This window comes from Haplochromis burtoni, unplaced genomic scaffold (assembly GCF_018398535.1).
Source record: "Haplochromis burtoni strain Fernald_Lab_line unplaced genomic scaffold, NCSU_Asbu1 Contig_111, whole genome shotgun sequence".
Classification (NCBI taxonomy): domain Eukaryota; kingdom Metazoa; phylum Chordata; class Actinopteri; order Cichliformes; family Cichlidae; genus Haplochromis; species Haplochromis burtoni.
In genome coordinates, this window is record NW_024582472.1 from 6,304 (window position 1) to 24,509 (window position 18,206).

General features: G+C 39.0%; 3 protein-coding genes and 1 pseudogene across 3 annotated transcripts in view; 1 reads left to right on the plus strand and 3 right to left on the minus strand.

Annotated features, from left to right (window-relative positions):
• Window positions 1-138: 138 nt before the first annotated feature.
• Window positions 139-1,937, minus strand: LOC106632317 (annotated as a pseudogene).
• Window positions 1,938-8,891: 6,954 nt separating this feature from the next.
• On the minus strand, window positions 8,892-9,634 carry LOC102310658 (E3 ubiquitin-protein ligase TRIM35). Its single transcript, XM_005952450.3, has one exon. The coding sequence runs from the start codon at window positions 9,519-9,521 to the stop codon at window positions 8,892-8,894; it is 630 nt and encodes a 209-aa protein (XP_005952512.3). The 5' UTR covers window positions 9,522-9,634.
• Window positions 9,635-11,954: 2,320 nt separating this feature from the next.
• On the minus strand, window positions 11,955-15,821 carry si:dkey-174n20.1 (uncharacterized protein LOC796174 homolog). Its single transcript, XM_005952448.3, has 4 exons — window positions 15,439-15,821; window positions 15,005-15,247; window positions 14,291-14,593; window positions 11,955-13,453 (listed from the first exon to the last, which is right to left on the minus strand). The coding sequence occupies exons 1-4, from the start codon at window positions 15,557-15,559 to the stop codon at window positions 13,194-13,196; spliced, it is 927 nt and encodes a 308-aa protein (XP_005952510.1). The 5' UTR covers window positions 15,560-15,821; the 3' UTR covers window positions 11,955-13,193.
• Window positions 15,822-15,897: 76 nt separating this feature from the next.
• susd2 (sushi domain containing 2) overlaps window positions 15,898-18,206 on the plus strand; it is a gene marked incomplete in the record, with an annotated part of 23,987 nt that continues 21,678 nt past the window's right edge. Inside the window, 4 exon segments of the mRNA XM_042223426.1 lie at window positions 15,898-16,249; window positions 16,749-16,947; window positions 17,185-17,333; window positions 17,643-17,994. Of these exon segments, the coding sequence (XP_042079360.1) occupies window positions 16,183-16,249; window positions 16,749-16,947; window positions 17,185-17,333; window positions 17,643-17,994 (767 nt within the window).

Below are 18,206 nucleotides of genomic sequence, written 5' to 3' on the forward strand. Positions count from 1 at the left end.
AAGACATCTACAGTACAAATAAGGACTAGCCTTTACTTACAAAGTTCTCAGCATCTATTGTGAAGTATCAAAAGAAAAGAAGACACTGTGTTTATGTTAAAAACAGTTTTATGATCAGTTAAATAACTTTAAAACTGTTATAAATTTGGCAAAAATGGAAGGGAATCCAAGAATAATAAACAAATGGAAAAGATGGCTCTTGTCAGTTTTATATCATCCAACATTTGATGCATTAATTCTGAAATTGGATTGTTAAACTTAATTTGAAAAATAAAAGGATCTGAGCTTGTAATTTCATTTTGAAAGTGCTAAAATTTTATTCCTGCATTTCTCACATAAAAATGCGTTGATAACAAAAAAACCCCAAAACAAATAACCACAAAACAAGTTGTAACAAAAGAAAGAAAACATGAGAGAAGGGAAAAAATTCACCAAGAACTCACTGAAAAGACCTCGCTAAAGAAGTCCAGACGCTTTTCTTTCCATGCTCTGTAGACCTCATTGACGTTTTCAATAAAATCTCAGTCTGACAGATTTTGATATCAGAGGTTTTGGCGTCTCCTGCCTTTCCAACACTGAAATATGGGAAGAGTTTCTCAGTGAAAGTGTGTCTGTGAGTGTAGATGTGAGTCATGTCTTCAGGGTGATAGAAGGACACCTCCCCCCTGTCATAATCCAGCTGGACTCTGATCCTCTGGAGACTCTTCTTCACTGTCACAGTCTGACCATCACCATTAGTGTATTTTCCAGTCGATGCATAAACACCAGATTCCATATTTTGGTGAAGCAGAACTCTCCCTTCCTGTCAACTGACTCTTTAACTAAACCCACATATTCCAGTCAGGATGGTCTCCCACCTCCACCTCCCAGCTGTGTTTCCCTGAGCTGAAGCCCTCAGAGCCAAAAACAGTGGCACTATAAGTGTTTCTCTCTGGATTATCAGGAAGCTGCTGCTTGTGTCTCCATTCTCACACTGGTCAGATCATCAGACAGATAGAGACAGCAGTGTGCAGTGTTTGGGTCCAGAATGACAGGACTGAAGTGGACCTTCTCCTTCATCTTCTCCCACACTCTGAAGGACAGGTTGCCCAGGTGTTTGGCCACATCTATCAGTGCTCCTGAGACCAGCTGTGGATCTGACACTGAGCTCTGGGCTCTGGCTCTGCTCTGAGTGTCTTTATAACTGCTGAGGAATGGCACGCTGTGTTTCTGCAGCTCTTCTTCAACAGCAGAGATGCTGTCTGACAGAGAGGAGATCTGCTCCTCAATCATCTTCATCTCTCTGCTGATAGTCCTCCCCTTCTGCTCCTCTTCCTCCCTCAGAGCTGCCAGTCTGGACTCCTCTTCCTCTTTCAGGAACTGCTGGAGCTTGTTGAACTCTGCTCTGATCTGCCTCTCTGTGGACAACAGCTGCTTCTTCATGTGTTCCCTCAATTTTCATTGTATGTTTCCTCCACTTGTTTGTATTTGTTCCTCTTGTCCTGCAGAGACTTTAAGTCAGATTTCAGCTGCTCCTTCAGGTCACTGACTGCTTCTTCTACAGGAACCACTTTGTGACTCTGGTGGAGAGAAAACTCACACACGGTGCACACAGCTCTCTGCTCGTCCACACAGAACAGTTTAGGCTCTTCCTCATGTTTACTGCAAATCATTTCCAATACCTTCTTTTCTTTTAGTGTATCAGATGATCCAACTTTCTGTCTCCCAGCAAAAGAGTCAGCAAGTTCTTTGAGAGCAAAGTTTACATATTGATAATCTTTTGAAGATTTTCTTTTACAAATGGGACAGTTTTTGTTTTTAGTTTGTTCCCAGAATTTCTGCAGGCAGCTTGAACAGAAGCTGTGGTTGCAGCTCAGAGACACAGGATCTCTGAAAGTCTCTGAACACACATGGCAGCTCAGATAATTTTCAAAAAGTACAAGTTTTTCAGCCATTTGATCTTTTCAGATTTCCTTTTTTCCCCCCCAAATAACACGACTCACCATAAATACAGATCCCAGCCTTCAATGTAATGGCGTCTCTGCTCTGATCAACGTTATGACTCTTTCGTTTTCATTTACTCTGTTGTGGGTGGAGCTGATAGTAACAAACCTGCCATTTGACTCTGTCCACAATAGATGGAGCTCTTTCTGTGTTAAAGGAATACTCCACCACCTTGTCAAATTTAAGTAGTTGTGTAAAGAAATTTTACTGCAATAACTTTCATATGCATCACTGAATTCTTTTGAGCTTCCTCTTAAGCCAGCAGTTGGAGAATGTTTGGTACTCACAGGTCCAGTTTTCTATAGATGAACATTTCCTAAAATCCCAGTTTTCTCTCCACCAGAGTCACAAAGTGGTTCCTGTAGAAGAAGCAGTCAGTGACCTGAAGGAGCAGCTGAAATCTGACTTAAAGTCTCTGCAGGACAAGAGGAACAAATACAAACAAGTGGAGAAAACATACAATGAAATGAGGGAACACATGAAGAAGCAGCTGTTGTCCACAGAGAGGCAAATCGCTTACTTAACTTACTTAACAAGACATTAGCATTTTTTATTAATCAAGTTATCAATCAGGGTTTTTTTTACATTTTGAAACCAATAAAACACACATATTAGCCAGAGATTGTTATCAGCTGATTCTGATCTCAACACTGATAAAACTAAGCTAAGTAATATTTATCAGCATCCATTTATCTTTGTCACGTCAATTTTGGACAGTTTTAATGTTCAAAAATAGTTTCATGAAGAGTTAAATGACTTTAAAACAGTTATACTGTCATGGTCCTGGGCCATGTTGGCCCAGTATTCTTAGTTTTCTTGTATGTTTGTATTTTGTTCCCTATTTAGGCCATGTTTCCTGAGTTGCCCTGTTGTGTTGTTCCCTAAGTGTTTTCCCTTCTGTGACTCTCACCCCCTGTGTGCCCCTCTGTGTATCTGTGAGCCTTCGTCTCTCCTTATGTTTTATTCCATGTTTCCCCTGCCCGTTATGTCTAAGTTCTCCCCGTGCTCTCTCTCCCCCCTGTGTGCCCTCTCTGTATTTATGAGCCCTCGTCTCCCTTTGTGGTTGTTCCATGTTTCCCCAGCCCGTTATGTCTGTGTTTTTCCCCGTGCTCTCTCTCCTCCTGTCTGAACCTCTGTACTTCCTGTTTGACTCTGCCCGTCTCCCGTCAGTGTTATGTTCCCGCCCTGTCTCGTTATGGTTATCTGTGTCAGCTGTGTTCCCCGTGTGTTCCCACTTTCCTCGTTAACCCTCTGTGTATTTCTGTCTGCGTCTCCCTCTGTTCGGCGTCGCGTTCTCCCTCATTGCTGTGTGGATTCCCTGTGTCTCCCTACGAGTGTTAGTTTATTGATTCCCAGTTTAGTTGAGTTCTGTATTTCCTATGTTCTGCCTGTCAGCAATAAAGCTGCTTTTGAGTTCATCCCCGTGTTTGTGAATCTTGCGATTGGGTCCTCCTCCCGCCTGCCACACAGCCGATCCATGACATATACATTTAATAAAAAAAACAAAAGAGCAGGGAATGAATGGAAAAATGGAGAAATAACCAATAACAGATAAAAGATTGCATCACCTCACATTTGGTGCATCATTTTTGAATCACCTTTAAACTGAATTGGAAAAAAACAAAACAAAAACAAATGCCATTTATCATTTTGCTCTCTGTGCTTTGAAAATAATTTATATTCTATTGTGTAAATTGCTTTATGTGTTACATTTTTATTTCTGCTTTTTTCAAACAAACAAACAAATAACAACAAGACAAGATGTAAATAAAAGAGAGAAAGTGCGAGAAAACAAAACAAGCTCACAAGACCTCGTGCACTTTTCAAAAAGAAATCTTATCTGACAATTTTGATATCAGAGATTTTGGCATCTCCTTTTTCTCCAATACTCAAATATGGGAAGAGTTTCTCAGTGAAAGTGTCTCTGTGAGTGTAGATGTGAGTCATGTCTTCAGGGTGATAGAAGGACACCTCCCCCCTGTCATAGTCCAGCTGGACTCTGATCCTCTGGAGACTCTTCTTCACTTTCACAGTCCGACCAACAACATTAATGTATTCTCCACTGCGATGCAATAAACACCAGATTCCATATTCTGGTGAAGCAAAACGCTCTCCCTTCCTCTCAACTGACTCTTTAGCTAAACCCACTATCCAGTCAGGATGGTCTCCCACCTCCACCTCCCAGCTGTGTTTCCCTGAGCTGAAACCCTCAGAGCCAAAAACAGCAGCATACTTTGCTATTCTATGGGTCTCTTTCATACTTATCGAAGAGGAGATGAGATGCATTTGCTGCTATTTCACTGTCTCTGCATGTCAATGCTATGCAAAATATAACTGCACAATAACTTTGGTGACAGATCAAACAGATAATTCAGTCAGTCAAGTTTGTCAGCTTGGAATAAAAAATAAATAAAATAAATAATTTAAAAAAAAACCCACACAGCTTCCATCCAGACTATTGATCAGGGCTGCACATTTAGGACTGAAATGGCACAAATATCTCTAATGAATCCCACAAAACAAAAAAGATTTCGATTGTACTAACAAAACTGAATACATATATATACAGCATGCAGTACAGTCAGTACTGACATGCATAATAAGCAGACAACAGAAGAAAATACATCAGTATTTGGTCGTTTCTACACAGTTGTAAATTACATTGTATTTCAAAAAATAACAGACACAAATGCAGACCCTCGAGGCAGGGACAGGGTTTACAAAAGGTGAGCCATTTATTAGGCTGGGAGAAGGTAACAAAGGCAGGCAGATACTAAAGCAAAACTTAACTAGATCAAAAACCTAACTAAAATGGGAGAAACTAAATGCTAAACCCAAAGGACAAAGAACATCAACTGAATATGAGAAACCTCAAGATGGGATAACCAGAATGTGGGCATCTTGAAAACCAGGAAACATGACGTGAACACAACAGACTACCCGACAATAAATGACAGAAAACTCACACACTAAATACGCAGGAGCAAGGGAACATGAGAGAGAGCACAAGAGAGAGACATGATGGGCTGGGCAAACATGGAATACACATGACCGTCAGGGGTGACATGGAATGACACACAGGAAGGGGAGACGAGACATCTCGACAAGACAACAAGGAAACTAAAATACCGTACAACTAAACAATAAAGAGAACTCAATAATCAAAAAATAGAAAACCAAAATATTACAACACACAAAAAAACACCATAAACTCAAAAGGCCAGGTCAAATGACATGAAACAATGACAAATCCATTGTTTTCCATAACTGAATAACTTGACAGTGAGCTCTGAATAACTAAACAGACTAAAACAAAAGCAGAAAAAGTTTAATTCTCCAAAGCAAATTCAATCTCCATCCATCCATTTGCTTCCACTTCTCCTTTTCAAGGGTCCCAGGGGGCGCTGGAGCCTATCCCAGCTGTCTTAGGGCGAGAGGCAGGCAAAATCTCTTTGGTCATTATAAAGGCTTATAGCCATATATCAGTAAATATATTGTTTTGAACTGCATTAAAGATTTTGAATCTTATTTTAGTCTTATCATTATCTTATTCTATTATTTTTGTTTGATATTTATTTGTAAGCAAACTTACAAATTCAGCATCAGAACAGAATGCAAACGTTCCACTTTTGTCTCGTCAGTCCACAGAATTCCTAAAAACATGCAACAAGATGTTTGTTTGTTTTTTGACAAACGTGGGATGAGTCTATGTGTTCTTTTTGGTTAGCAGTGATTTTCACTTTGGAACTGATCAAGTATATGTATTTTTAAAATTGTTATGAATATGAAAAGTTATAAATACTTTACTAAATGTTGTTAAAAAAATGATTCGAAGAAACATGTTTTTGTAAGTTTTTGAGCTAATTGTGGAAAAATGTTGCCGTTAATTTCAGCATGTTTCACTTTACAAAAGTACCCACTTTTTTAGCAGTATATACCACACTACATTGTTTATGTTCTATACATTTTACATTGACATTATTCTGAGTTCTTATTTTAATTAAGCAAACAAATAAACAAAACCAAAGTCAAGAAATTGAAAATTAACTTGAGAGTGGAGATTGAATTTGATTGTCACACAGTTTGCTGACATGTTGTCCAGTTTCATTCAGGTCATGAGAGTTTTTAACTGAAAAATGTAGAAAGGTAAATTTCACAAACAATCAGATTAGGATAAGATACTTGTTATAGCATATTTACACCATAACCCAAAATCTGGAAAATATGTCTCACTTCCCCCCCAAAAAAGGCCTGCATTAATGCTTTAACATCTCAGGCTCTGTTCTAAAAGTATAAAAAACTAGCTTTGAATTTAATTATGTAATGCGTTAGAAAACATTGTTTTTCTTATAATCTTTATCGTTATATTGATTTCATGTTCCTTTAGTTTAACTGACAATCTGAAGATAGAAAATAATTCTATTTTTTAATTAAAGATGTAAAATATGTACCCCTATATGGTGAACGTTGGTGTCTTTTCATGCCTTTACTTGACTAGATTAAATCTTTATAAAAAATAATAAATTCGGTTTAATACTACTTAGCTGCAACTTTTACTTCCAGATTAAAATATCAGCAGTGAATATTAATTTCCCCCAACTGAATTCTTTTGAGCTTCCTCTTAAGCCAGCAGTTGGAGAATGTTTGGTACTCACAGGTCCAGTTTTCTATAGATGAACATTTCCTAAAATCCCAGTTTTCTCTCCACCAGAGTCACAAAGTGGTTCCTGTAGAAGAAGCAGTCAGTGACCTGAAGGAGCAGCTGAAATCTGACTTAAAGTCTCTGCAGGACAAGAGGAACAAATACAAACAAGTGGAGAAAACATACAATGAAATGAGGGAACACATGAAGAAGCAGCTGTTGTCCACAGAGAGGCAAATCGCTTACTTAACTTACTTAACAAGACATTAGCATTTTTTATTAATCAAGTTATCAATCAGGGTTTTTTTTACATTTTGAAACCAATAAAACACACATATTAGCCAGAGATTGTTATCAGCTGATTCTGATCTCAACACTGATAAAACTAAGCTAAGTAATATTTATCAGCATCCATTTATCTTTGTCACGTCAATTTTGGACAGTTTTAATGTTCAAAAATAGTTTCATGAAGAGTTAAATGACTTTAAAACAGTTATACTGTCATGGTCCTGGGCCATGTTGGCCCAGTATTCTTAGTTTTCTTGTATGTTTGTATTTTGTTCCCTATTTAGGCCATGTTTCCTGAGTTGCCCTGTTGTGTTGTTCCCTAAGTGTTTTCCCTTCTGTGACTCTCACCCCCTGTGTGCCCCTCTGTGTATCTGTGAGCCTTCGTCTCTCCTTATGTTTTATTCCATGTTTCCCCTGCCCGTTATGTCTAAGTTCTCCCCGTGCTCTCTCTCCCCCCTGTGTGCCCTCTCTGTATTTATGAGCCCTCGTCTCCCTTTGTGGTTGTTCCATGTTTCCCCAGCCCGTTATGTCTGTGTTTTTCCCCGTGCTCTCTCTCCTCCTGTCTGAACCTCTGTACTTCCTGTTTGACTCTGCCCGTCTCCCGTCAGTGTTATGTTCCCGCCCTGTCTCGTTATGGTTATCTGTGTCAGCTGTGTTCCCCGTGTGTTCCCACTTTCCTCGTTAACCCTCTGTGTATTTCTGTCTGCGTCTCCCTCTGTTCGGCGTCGCGTTCTCCCTCATTGCTGTGTGGATTCCCTGTGTCTCCCTACGAGTGTTAGTTTATTGATTCCCAGTTTAGTTGAGTTCTGTATTTCCTATGTTCTGCCTGTCAGCAATAAAGCTGCTTTTGAGTTCATCCCCGTGTTTGTGAATCTTGCGATTGGGTCCTCCTCCCGCCTGCCACACAGCCGATCCATGACATATACATTTAATAAAAAAAACAAAAGAGCAGGGAATGAATGGAAAAATGGAGAAATAACCAATAACAGATAAAAGATTGCATCACCTCACATTTGGTGCATCATTTTTGAATCACCTTTAAACTGAATTGGAAAAAAACAAAACAAAAACAAATGCCATTTATCATTTTGCTCTCTGTGCTTTGAAAATAATTTATATTCTATTGTGTAAATTGCTTTATGTGTTACATTTTTATTTCTGCTTTTTTCAAACAAACAAACAAATAACAACAAGACAAGATGTAAATAAAAGAGAGAAAGTGCGAGAAAACAAAACAAGCTCACAAGACCTCGTGCACTTTTCAAAAAGAAATCTTATCTGACAATTTTGATATCAGAGATTTTGGCATCTCCTTTTTCTCCAATACTCAAATATGGGAAGAGTTTCTCAGTGAAAGTGTCTCTGTGAGTGTAGATGTGAGTCATGTCTTCAGGGTGATAGAAGGACACCTCCCCCCTGTCATAGTCCAGCTGGACTCTGATCCTCTGGAGACTCTTCTTCACTTTCACAGTCCGACCAACAACATTAATGTATTCTCCACTGCGATGCAATAAACACCAGATTCCATATTCTGGTGAAGCAAAACGCTCTCCCTTCCTCTCAACTGACTCTTTAGCTAAACCCACTATCCAGTCAGGATGGTCTCCCACCTCCACCTCCCAGCTGTGTTTCCCTGAGCTGAAACCCTCAGAGCCAAAAACAGCAGCATACTTTGCTATTCTATGGGTCTCTTTCATACTTATCGAAGAGGAGATGAGATGCATTTGCTGCTATTTCACTGTCTCTGCATGTCAATGCTATGCAAAATATAACTGCACAATAACTTTGGTGACAGATCAAACAGATAATTCAGTCAGTCAAGTTTGTCAGCTTGGAATAAAAAATAAATAAAATAAATAATTTAAAAAAAAACCCACACAGCTTCCATCCAGACTATTGATCAGGGCTGCACATTTAGGACTGAAATGGCACAAATATCTCTAATGAATCCCACAAAACAAAAAAGATTTCGATTGTACTATTCCTCCCTCAGAGCTGCCAGTCTGGACTCCTCTTCCTCTTTCAGGAACTGCTGGAGCTTGTTGAACTCTGCTCTGATCTGCCTCTCTGTGGACAACAGCTGCTTCTTCATGTGTTCCCTCACTTCATTGTATGTTTCCTCCACTTGTTTGTATTTGTTCCTCTTGTCCTGCAGAGACTTTAAATCAGATTTCAGCTGCTCCTTCAGGTCACTGACTGCTTCTTCTACAGGAACCACTTTGTGACTCTGGTGGAGAGAAAACTCACACACAGGACACACAGCTCTGTCTTCATCCTCACAGTACCAGTAAGGGACGTCTGGATGTTTATCACACACCACCTCCTCCTTCTCTTCCTCCTTCTCGTTTTCTGTCTCAGGTGAGCTCTCACTCTGCCTCTTAGCAAAGGAGTCAGCAAGTTCTTTGAGAGCAAAGATCATAGATGGTTCATCTCTTGAAGATTTTCTTTTACAAATGGGACAGTTTTTGTTTGTAGTTTGTTCCCAGAATTTCTGCAGGCAGCTTGAACAGAAGCTGTGGCCGCAGCTCAGAGACACAGGATCTCTGAAAGTCTCTGAACACACATGGCAGCTCAGGAAATTTTCAAAAAGTGCGACTTTCTCCGCCATTTCGTAATTTTTTTTATGACTCACCGAAATACGACCTCTTTGCCTGATAATGCTGCCAAATTGTGCTCTTCGGTACAGAGCGCAGGTTTTAATGTAATGGCGCCTCCAGTGTGGTTGACAATGAAACTCATTTCAGTTTCATTTACTCTGTTGTGGGCGGAGCTGATAGTAACGGACTTGCTATATTCCCAGTAGATGGCGCCATTTCTGTGTCACAGATGTTGAATACTCCACCAAACTTCCTCTGATGCTTCAGAAAAAACATTTAGCTGAACCAACATGAATATGCATCGTTGTTTAAATTCTGGTTTGAGTTTAGGCTGCACCGACCTACCTCTGTACACCAAGGATCGACATTCAAATATAGCGTTATTCATGTTATTCATGGCACAGCAGTTAAAAAAAGGGCAAACAGTCCTATATTAATACATTAATATTTCAATATATTACTGTAATATATATTATAATGACATAATCGTCCACAAAGAACAACTACTACACACGACCATTTAATTCTCTCGCTTTTCTGTCTCACATGATGCTTTGTCTCCCAGCAAAGAATTTCTTTCAGTGTAAAGTTCCTTCCTGGAAAATCAAGATTTCTTTTCACACATGGGACAGTTTTTTCCCCAGTTGCCAGAATTTTTTATATAATATTTATTATTCCAGTAAAACTCATACTAAGATTCATAATATCAGGAGACAGGACTGATAAACTGGTCAAACTAAACACAACATTCAGATAACATGTAATAATGTACAGTCCCAATCAAAAGTTTAAGATCACTTGAAAAATGGCAAAAAATATTATTTTGCATGGTTGGATCTTAACAAGGCTTCAAGTAGAGCTTCAACTTACAACAAGGAGAAATGGGAGTGAGACAAAACATTTGGGCATTTAAAAAAAACAAAAAACGGAAACAGGCAGTTTTACAGTTGATCCAAAGTTTAGGACCACATGCCTTTAAATGTAAAAATTTGAATTTATTGTCATTATCTTTCAGGTAGTCACTGTTATGATGTTCTAATGGCAAAGGCAAAAAAAAAAAAAAGTTCCCTTTTTGAATGTGGTCAGGTTGTTGAACTGCATAGGTACGGTCTCTCGCAGTGTGCCATTGCTGCTGAGGTGGCACAAAGTAAGACAGTCATTTTGAATTTCTTAAATGACCATGAGAGTTATGAGACAAAAAAAGTCAAGTGGAAGACCCACAAAAATTTCACCAGCACTGAGCCGAAGGATCCAATTGTCATGCACTGTGTGCGGCAGGCAGTTAGGGGAGACCCAATGTGCAGACTCCAGGAGGTGAAAAGTGCACTCAAAAAAACTTTATTGCTGGAAACACGCAAAGCTAACAAAATACAAAACAAATTACTGTGTGGCAGAACACACAGTATGGCATGAGGGAGATCACAACACAGACCAAGAAAAACACAGGGCTTAAATACACACAGGGATAACGAGAGGATGGGGAACAGGTCCTCAGCGGCCGTTTGACGCCCCTGCACATCCTGAAGCCTCATTGTTCCACTGAAGGAAAAAGCACCCCAGACCATTATGGCGCCCTGTCCACAGTGGTGATTAGAAAACATCTCAGGTGGAATCTTCTTGTCATGCCAGTAAAGTTGGAAGCCATCAGGACCATCAAGGTTAAATGTTTACTCATCAGAGAATAAAACTTTCTTCCACCTTTCAATGTCCCATGTTTGATGCTCTCTTGCAAAGTCCAAACGGTTATTTCTGTGGCGTTTAAGGAGACAAGGCCTTTGGAGAGGTTTTTTGTTTTTGAAGCCCTTCAGTCTCAGATGCCGTCTGATGGTTATGGGGCTGCAGTTGGCACCAGTAATGGCCTTAATTTTGGTCGAGGATCATCCAGTGTCTTGATGGACAGCCAATTGGTGTTAGGGTGCCTGGGTGGTCCACCCAGTGTGTTATGGTCCAGGTGAGTGCTGGTGTTTTTCCATTGTACCTGTTTTTCCACCTTGGGGCGGAGCCGTGGTGTCTACACGCATTGCGACACCTGTATGTAACAGGTCTGTGATGACATAAGACATAAAACCAGCGCTCACAATCACTCTTTGTGAGATCATCTGCTAACCGCTGTTAATGAAGGCTGCCACAGTCAACGTGTTTAGGTATTGTTGCGTTGACAGTGTTTCTCTCTCAGTGTTTCATAACTTAAATGATATTCGGAAATTCATTATTAATGGAAAACACTCTGTCCTTTGATTTTATTAGTACTTTTGACAGAACTAGGTGGGGCTGAAAACCTGTGCAATGTTCCCATCAGACTTTGGCTTTTAGGTTTATTGTGAACTCAGACCTGATGAATTGAACAAATGTGGAAAACCTACTTTGTCACAGCACAGATACCTGTGATGAAAATAATGAATGTAAAGTGAATTTCAAATTCATTTTGATAAAATGTTTGGTTTTAGTTTTAGTACTGACAGCTTTAATATCCTGATCTTTGCTGTATGCAGCATCTTAATAAACAACAGACTCCTCATGTATTTCCCTTTAGTTTGTGTTACTAATTTATTTCCCAGTTGTATAAATTGGTTGATTTTCTATGTGCTCCCCTCATTACCTTTTTTTAAAAGTGAATTTAACATACACTAACTTCTCACTGTATTTATTGCCTGGTAATATATGATCGAATATAGACATTCTTTGCTTTTTAAAAACCAACCAAAAGTTTTAAGGCCTAAGTGCTTCCAAGCTTCTCATATGCAGTGCATGTATGGATAAAAAGCTACTTCTAAACAAAAAATAACTTAAAATACATTTTACCAAGAAACAAGAAATGAAAAAACTCTAAATGTTAACAAACTGATGGTGAATTTACCCCTAAAACAATCTGTAAGGGAAGTTTTAGCTTTGCTTTACCTGGTGGATATAAACACAGAGAAATGATGTCCACACAAATTCAGATGAGTTTTTGCTAATTAAATATAATTTAAGCAAGAAATGAGAGTTAGCAAATCAGCCTTGATATTGTTTAGGTGGTCAGACTGCTTTATATGCGTGCACAAGCTTGTTCTTGTTCCACAGCAGTAAAGCACCATTCTTCATCCGTCTTTCTCCAGTGTTGTCACCACTTGCTTCTTATATTTGAAATATCCTTTTCAATCGACTCGCTACTTATCTCTTTGTTTGATTTACAGTGTTTGTGTTTTTATGGTCTGGAGCTCCATTCAGCAAAGTTGAGAGTCCTCAAATTAGCTTCCCTGGAGGAAAACTGACACCACATCTTCTTAACAGCCCAGGGTGCAAGTTGATTCATTAACAATTTAAAAACTGTAACACTCCCTATGAAGAGCCTTTAATACAGATAGATATCTAATACTATTGTGGTTGCTTTATCAAAATATAACCCGTTCTGTTTGAACAATCACCACATACATTATGCTATAAATCAAGTGTTTAAACCATGAAGTCACTTATTCATTAAATTAATATTCATGTACAAATGCAAGAGAAATAAGGCAGAGTAAGTCTTCCACAAAAATTTGTGTTTGTAAAATAAAGTATTTCACTTGAAATACACAAGTACATAAAAGAGAATTTACACAGCAAAATGTTCACGAAAACATAACAAAATCTGCTTAAATAATATAGAAAAAGGACAAGAAGGGGTGAGGTCATTTCAAAAGTGCCTTCAGATTCCTCAGTTAAGCCAGCTTCACCAGTCTCTCACTGGCCTCCCACAGCTTTTTGGCCACACCTGCATCTTTTGCAAAAGGGCGGAGCACTGCAGGTCGGCAGTCGACGAAGTACCCCCCGCTGTGTTTGGCAGCTTCATCTGACACGGCACAGTAGATGACAGTCTGAGCTCCAATCTCACACGGCACAAAAAACATCCACATGATCACCTGCATCAGCATCCGGAACAGGAAAGAGTAGTGGCATGTCCAGCTGCTTTGCACAAAACCTGGAGTAACATAAAAATCCAAGATATGAGGATAATTATTACCTTTTTAGGTCTTTAAATAGTTGAATGACACAAGTTTGTATTTTTGCCTCTGTACATCACTACAATGGATCAAACAGTCAAGATGCGGTGGAAGATTTTGGTTCTGTTAATTTCAGCTGTCATGCATGGTACCATTTTTTTCCTCATCCAGGTAATTAAATAAAACGAAAAATCATAATCTCCTATACTGCTATTCTTTCTGATTGGTTTCGTGAGCAAAGGTGGATCTGACTGAAAAACCATGGATTATGCTCATGTGAAACGTGATTCATTAATAACACGGCAGACCCAAACGGTTATCCCAAAGCAAACCCTGCTTTATTGCCTTCTCTGACTCTAAAGACACCATAATTTAAAAAAAATCAACTGCATGTTTCATTCAGTAAGTTGTGAAACCTGCACTTGAAACCTCAACAGGTTGTTCAAGTCATAGATCAAGAAAGGTGAAAAGTTTTTCCTCAAAGACTAAGCACTTCTTTTTGCAACCAGGAGTCGCCCCCTGCTGGCTATGAGAAACAATGCAGATTTAACCACATCCAACATTGGTCTCACTTTTCAAAACCAGAAGAGACTTCCCAAATATTGTATAAAAAGGAAGGGGAGAGGGTTTTTTTTTTTTTTTTTTTTTTTACAGTAAAACTGCAAGCTCTGTTAGGAAAATGTACCTCTTGAATGATAAAGATGGAAGGGTAAAACAAAATCTCTTTATAATTTTTAACCATTCTACCTCAAGGCAAATTATAGAAAGACATAATAAAAACTGATTAAAGAGAACTGTTGATAAAAGGTTTTTACCAGGGTGCACAGCATATGAAGTCACTCCTTTCCCGTCAGTGATGCGACCCAGTTCCTGACTGAAGTAGATATTCGCCAGCTTGCTGCGGCAGTAGGTGAAGAAGGGAAGCAAGTTGTAATTGAGGTCCTGGAAGTCCAATTTCTGGTATTTGTAAGTGGAGCATGTGAGGGTCACCACCCGGCTGGGGGCACACTCCTTCAGGCGAGGAAGAAGCAGGTTGGTTAGAAGGAAGTGCCCCAAGTGGTTGACGCCAAAACACATGCTGAAGCCATCATCCGTCCAGTCAAGGATGCTGGGCATGCCTGCACAAAGAGAAAGAAAGAGGTCAAAAAACAATGAGATGGTGAGGCAGGAAACAGGTGACTAAAAAATCCTGCTGCTTTTTTTTTTTTTTTTTACATACAGTGTATCTACAATACAGATGTTTATGACAATGTGTGCTGGGAAGCATCTGTAGGTTTAAAGTAAAACTATCAGTCTACAGTCTGAATAAGCTTCTGCTGTCACTGCAAACTTTTCTATGCAGGATTTTCTGCACGACATCAGCAGCTTGGTTCTTTTGGATCAGACATGGAAAAACAAACCTAAATGGAGTAAGCTAATCAACTCCAATCCAAATACGATTTATTAAAAAGGAATTAGTTCCTATTCTATATATTGCTTTTGATATTGTTTCATAGATGAAGAGACCTAAATGTGGTTGACACACTCACCTGCATTATTGATCAGGATATCAAGCCTCTTCTCTTTCTGGAGAAAGTTCTTACAGAATTCCCTCACTGAGCGCAGGTTGGCCAGATCCAGCTGCATGTGAAGGACGTTCAGACTGTGACTCTTTAACTTGATCTCTCTGACAGCCGTCTCGGCCTTGTCCGGGTCTCTGCAAGCGATGACGACACGGGCGCCTCTCAGTGCCAAGGCAACAGCGGTCTCCTTACCTATACCTGAATTACCACCTAGGAAAAATGATAGGACATTTATATATATTAGTGCTTATGTGAAATCTATTACTGTAACCCTGCTTGGAATAATCTAAGTTTTATTGTAATATTATTTAGTATTTTGACTTCTATTAAAAACTTAAACCCCACTAACACTTCATCAACAACAAAGCTTACTAAAGGTGTGTGCTGCCCCACACATTTACCTGTTATAAGAACTGTTTTACCATCAAGTCTTTTCAGGTCGGTGAAATATCTCCTCTTTTTCGTCCATTTCAGAATGAAGAAAAAAACTAAAGATGCGAGAATTGTGTAGAAAACATACATTTCCCAGCGAGCAGTCTCACCGACACTGATGTCTACAATCAGCTGATGATGCTGCTAGCTGGTTAGCTTGTTAGCTAGATGACTGAGCGCAAAGTCGCATTTCCCCCCGTTATTCCGACATTTGGGTTCGTTGTCGCGGCAAACGTAGGAGACAGTAGATGAAGCAGGGCGAATTTCAGACACAAATATAGCTTGATTCAATACAACAATCCAATGCTGCCCATTTCGAGTCATTTGCAGGAAGATGCGAGGTATGCGCATGCGCGAACCGCTCGCCCTAAAATCTCGTGAGTTTATGCGTGGATAAACCCATATGTTAGTGGAGTGAACCAAGCACGAGTTAACGGTTAAAGTTGTAACTTTAATTAGCTGAAAATGAAATTAAATACGTGACAGTGCGAGTTTTGGGAAGAATATATACATTTTGTTGGTTTCCTGTAGGAAAAATAAATAAAAACGTCAGACCTTAGCGTCTGTTAATCAGTACCTCGTGATTTAGAACTGTTACTAAAGTCGAATACTTAATTTTGTTTGCTTCCTCAAATGACCTTTGGCAGACTTTCAGCCAAAGATGGTGTAACACAGGCAGGAGCGTGAACGTTATTTTGTTGTCCAAGCTAAAGATGAGGGGAAACTTTAAGATATTTTGTCTCAGTGGGCTTCTTATTGTTTTCTCATATAACACAGCTGGTAAGTCATTTTCAAAGTTTTTCATTAGACAGATAATCAGAAATTACGCGCACCTTGTAATGTAATGGAATGTGGCTGTGTTGTTGTAATATAAATTCGATATATATTTTGAGGTATGATACGGAAGCGTAGAGCTGCCACCCAGGCAAAAGAAAAATACAGGTGTATCACGTTATAACGTGAAAGGTTTATTGTTCTAACAAGATACTTTTCCTGTTTGAACAACATAATATCACGTTATTACAATATACATAATTATCACGTTCGTACAATATAAATATTATATTGTATATTGTAATAACGTGATATTATGTTGTTCAAACGTGAAAAGTATATTGTACAAACATGATAGTATATTGTACAAACAGGAAAAGTATCTTGTTAGAACAATAAACCTTTCACGTTATAACGTGATACACTTGTATTTTTCTTTTGCCTGGGTGGCAGCTCTACGCTTCCGTAGTATGATGTGCAAATATTTGTTGTTACTATTCATTAGGTCAAACATGCAGGGGACGCTGTGGAGATGTACTGGAGAAGTGCTCCTGCCATGCCACCTGTATGTCTTTGACGAGCTGCTGTGCAGACTACAATCAGTCCTGTTTCCAGGTGATCCCTTATTCCAGCTCCATGCTGGGCGGAAAAGTGCTCAGGATCCTCGGATTGGACCTTCATCCCCATGGGCAGCTTCTCTGCAGGTGTGTTTTTGTAGTATAAGAGTGTAATCCTCAATTGCTGAAAGGTGATCTAAGATGTTAACATAGCTTACTAAACTGTAAAGGTGAAAGGTTTGGCGTTTATGTTTATACACTAAGCGTGAACGGAATCTAAGGTTTGTAGTCGGATTTCACTAGTCTCTCTATATTTGTGTTTTCCATTTGAATCACACAGTTCTTGTTACTAATAAATTGTGTGTTTTTTGTTTTTTTTTGCAGGTTTAAAGGTGAAATTTTACGTGATGGATTTATTGATATTGAGGGCCGTGCATACTGTATTTCTCCTCTGTTGTATGAGACGGGTTGGATACCATTTGATGTCTCAACAGATGGCATTAAGTTTGACAGATCTGCACAGTATTTCTCAGGTAAGCTGCTGAAATATAAAGCTGTTAATGTCCTGTCTCTAAACTGATCAATATCTAAACCTTTTTGGGTATACTGTCTATTAGGTTGATTTAGAAACTATAGAAAATATTTTAAGTGCTATTTGAAGAAGACTTTATTGCAGATACAGTATTTTAATTCCCACTTCCCCAACTAGATATTGGCCAGTGTGAAAAAATTAAATAATATAGACACATTTTGCAATTATTCATGCGCTGCTTCCAATACATTATTAAAACTGTTGCTACAACTTGTGAATTACAATTACATTTGTTGTGTTTAACTATCAGTCCATCCAAGTATAGCAGATCCTGCTTATAAAGTTACCCTGGTGAATGCAATGCAGTGGCAATACTACGGCACGCCGAATGTGGCAGGACGACTTGAGTTCACTTGGAATAGTTCTTTGATCAGCGCAGAGAAGGTCAACATAGAGCTGTGGGGTTACAGAGAGTTTAAAGCAAAAGAAGAGACAAATGCATCAGCCCTTCTAGAGGCAGAGCTGCGGTATCTGTATTCTCTTGGAAGAAATCTGACCAACACTGGTGCCTTCAGCTTCATCCCTGAGCCCAAAGAGGACTACTCTGACTGGGAGTTGGGCAATATCCGCATTACTGCGAGTTCTAACATAGAAGGAGCAAGGTATCTATAATACATATCAGGCATTGGACATGTCATATTTAAACATTATTTTGTCCCATATTTGTAAAGTCTTGCTATAATGCTAACAATTTTGCATCATTTTCATAGTTGTTAAAATTCTAAGAATGAGGTGAAAAAATGTGAACTGAAACTATTATGCTAATTTCAAGTTCTGTATTGTTATTCTTGCATGACTCCCAGGTCAAAATAAC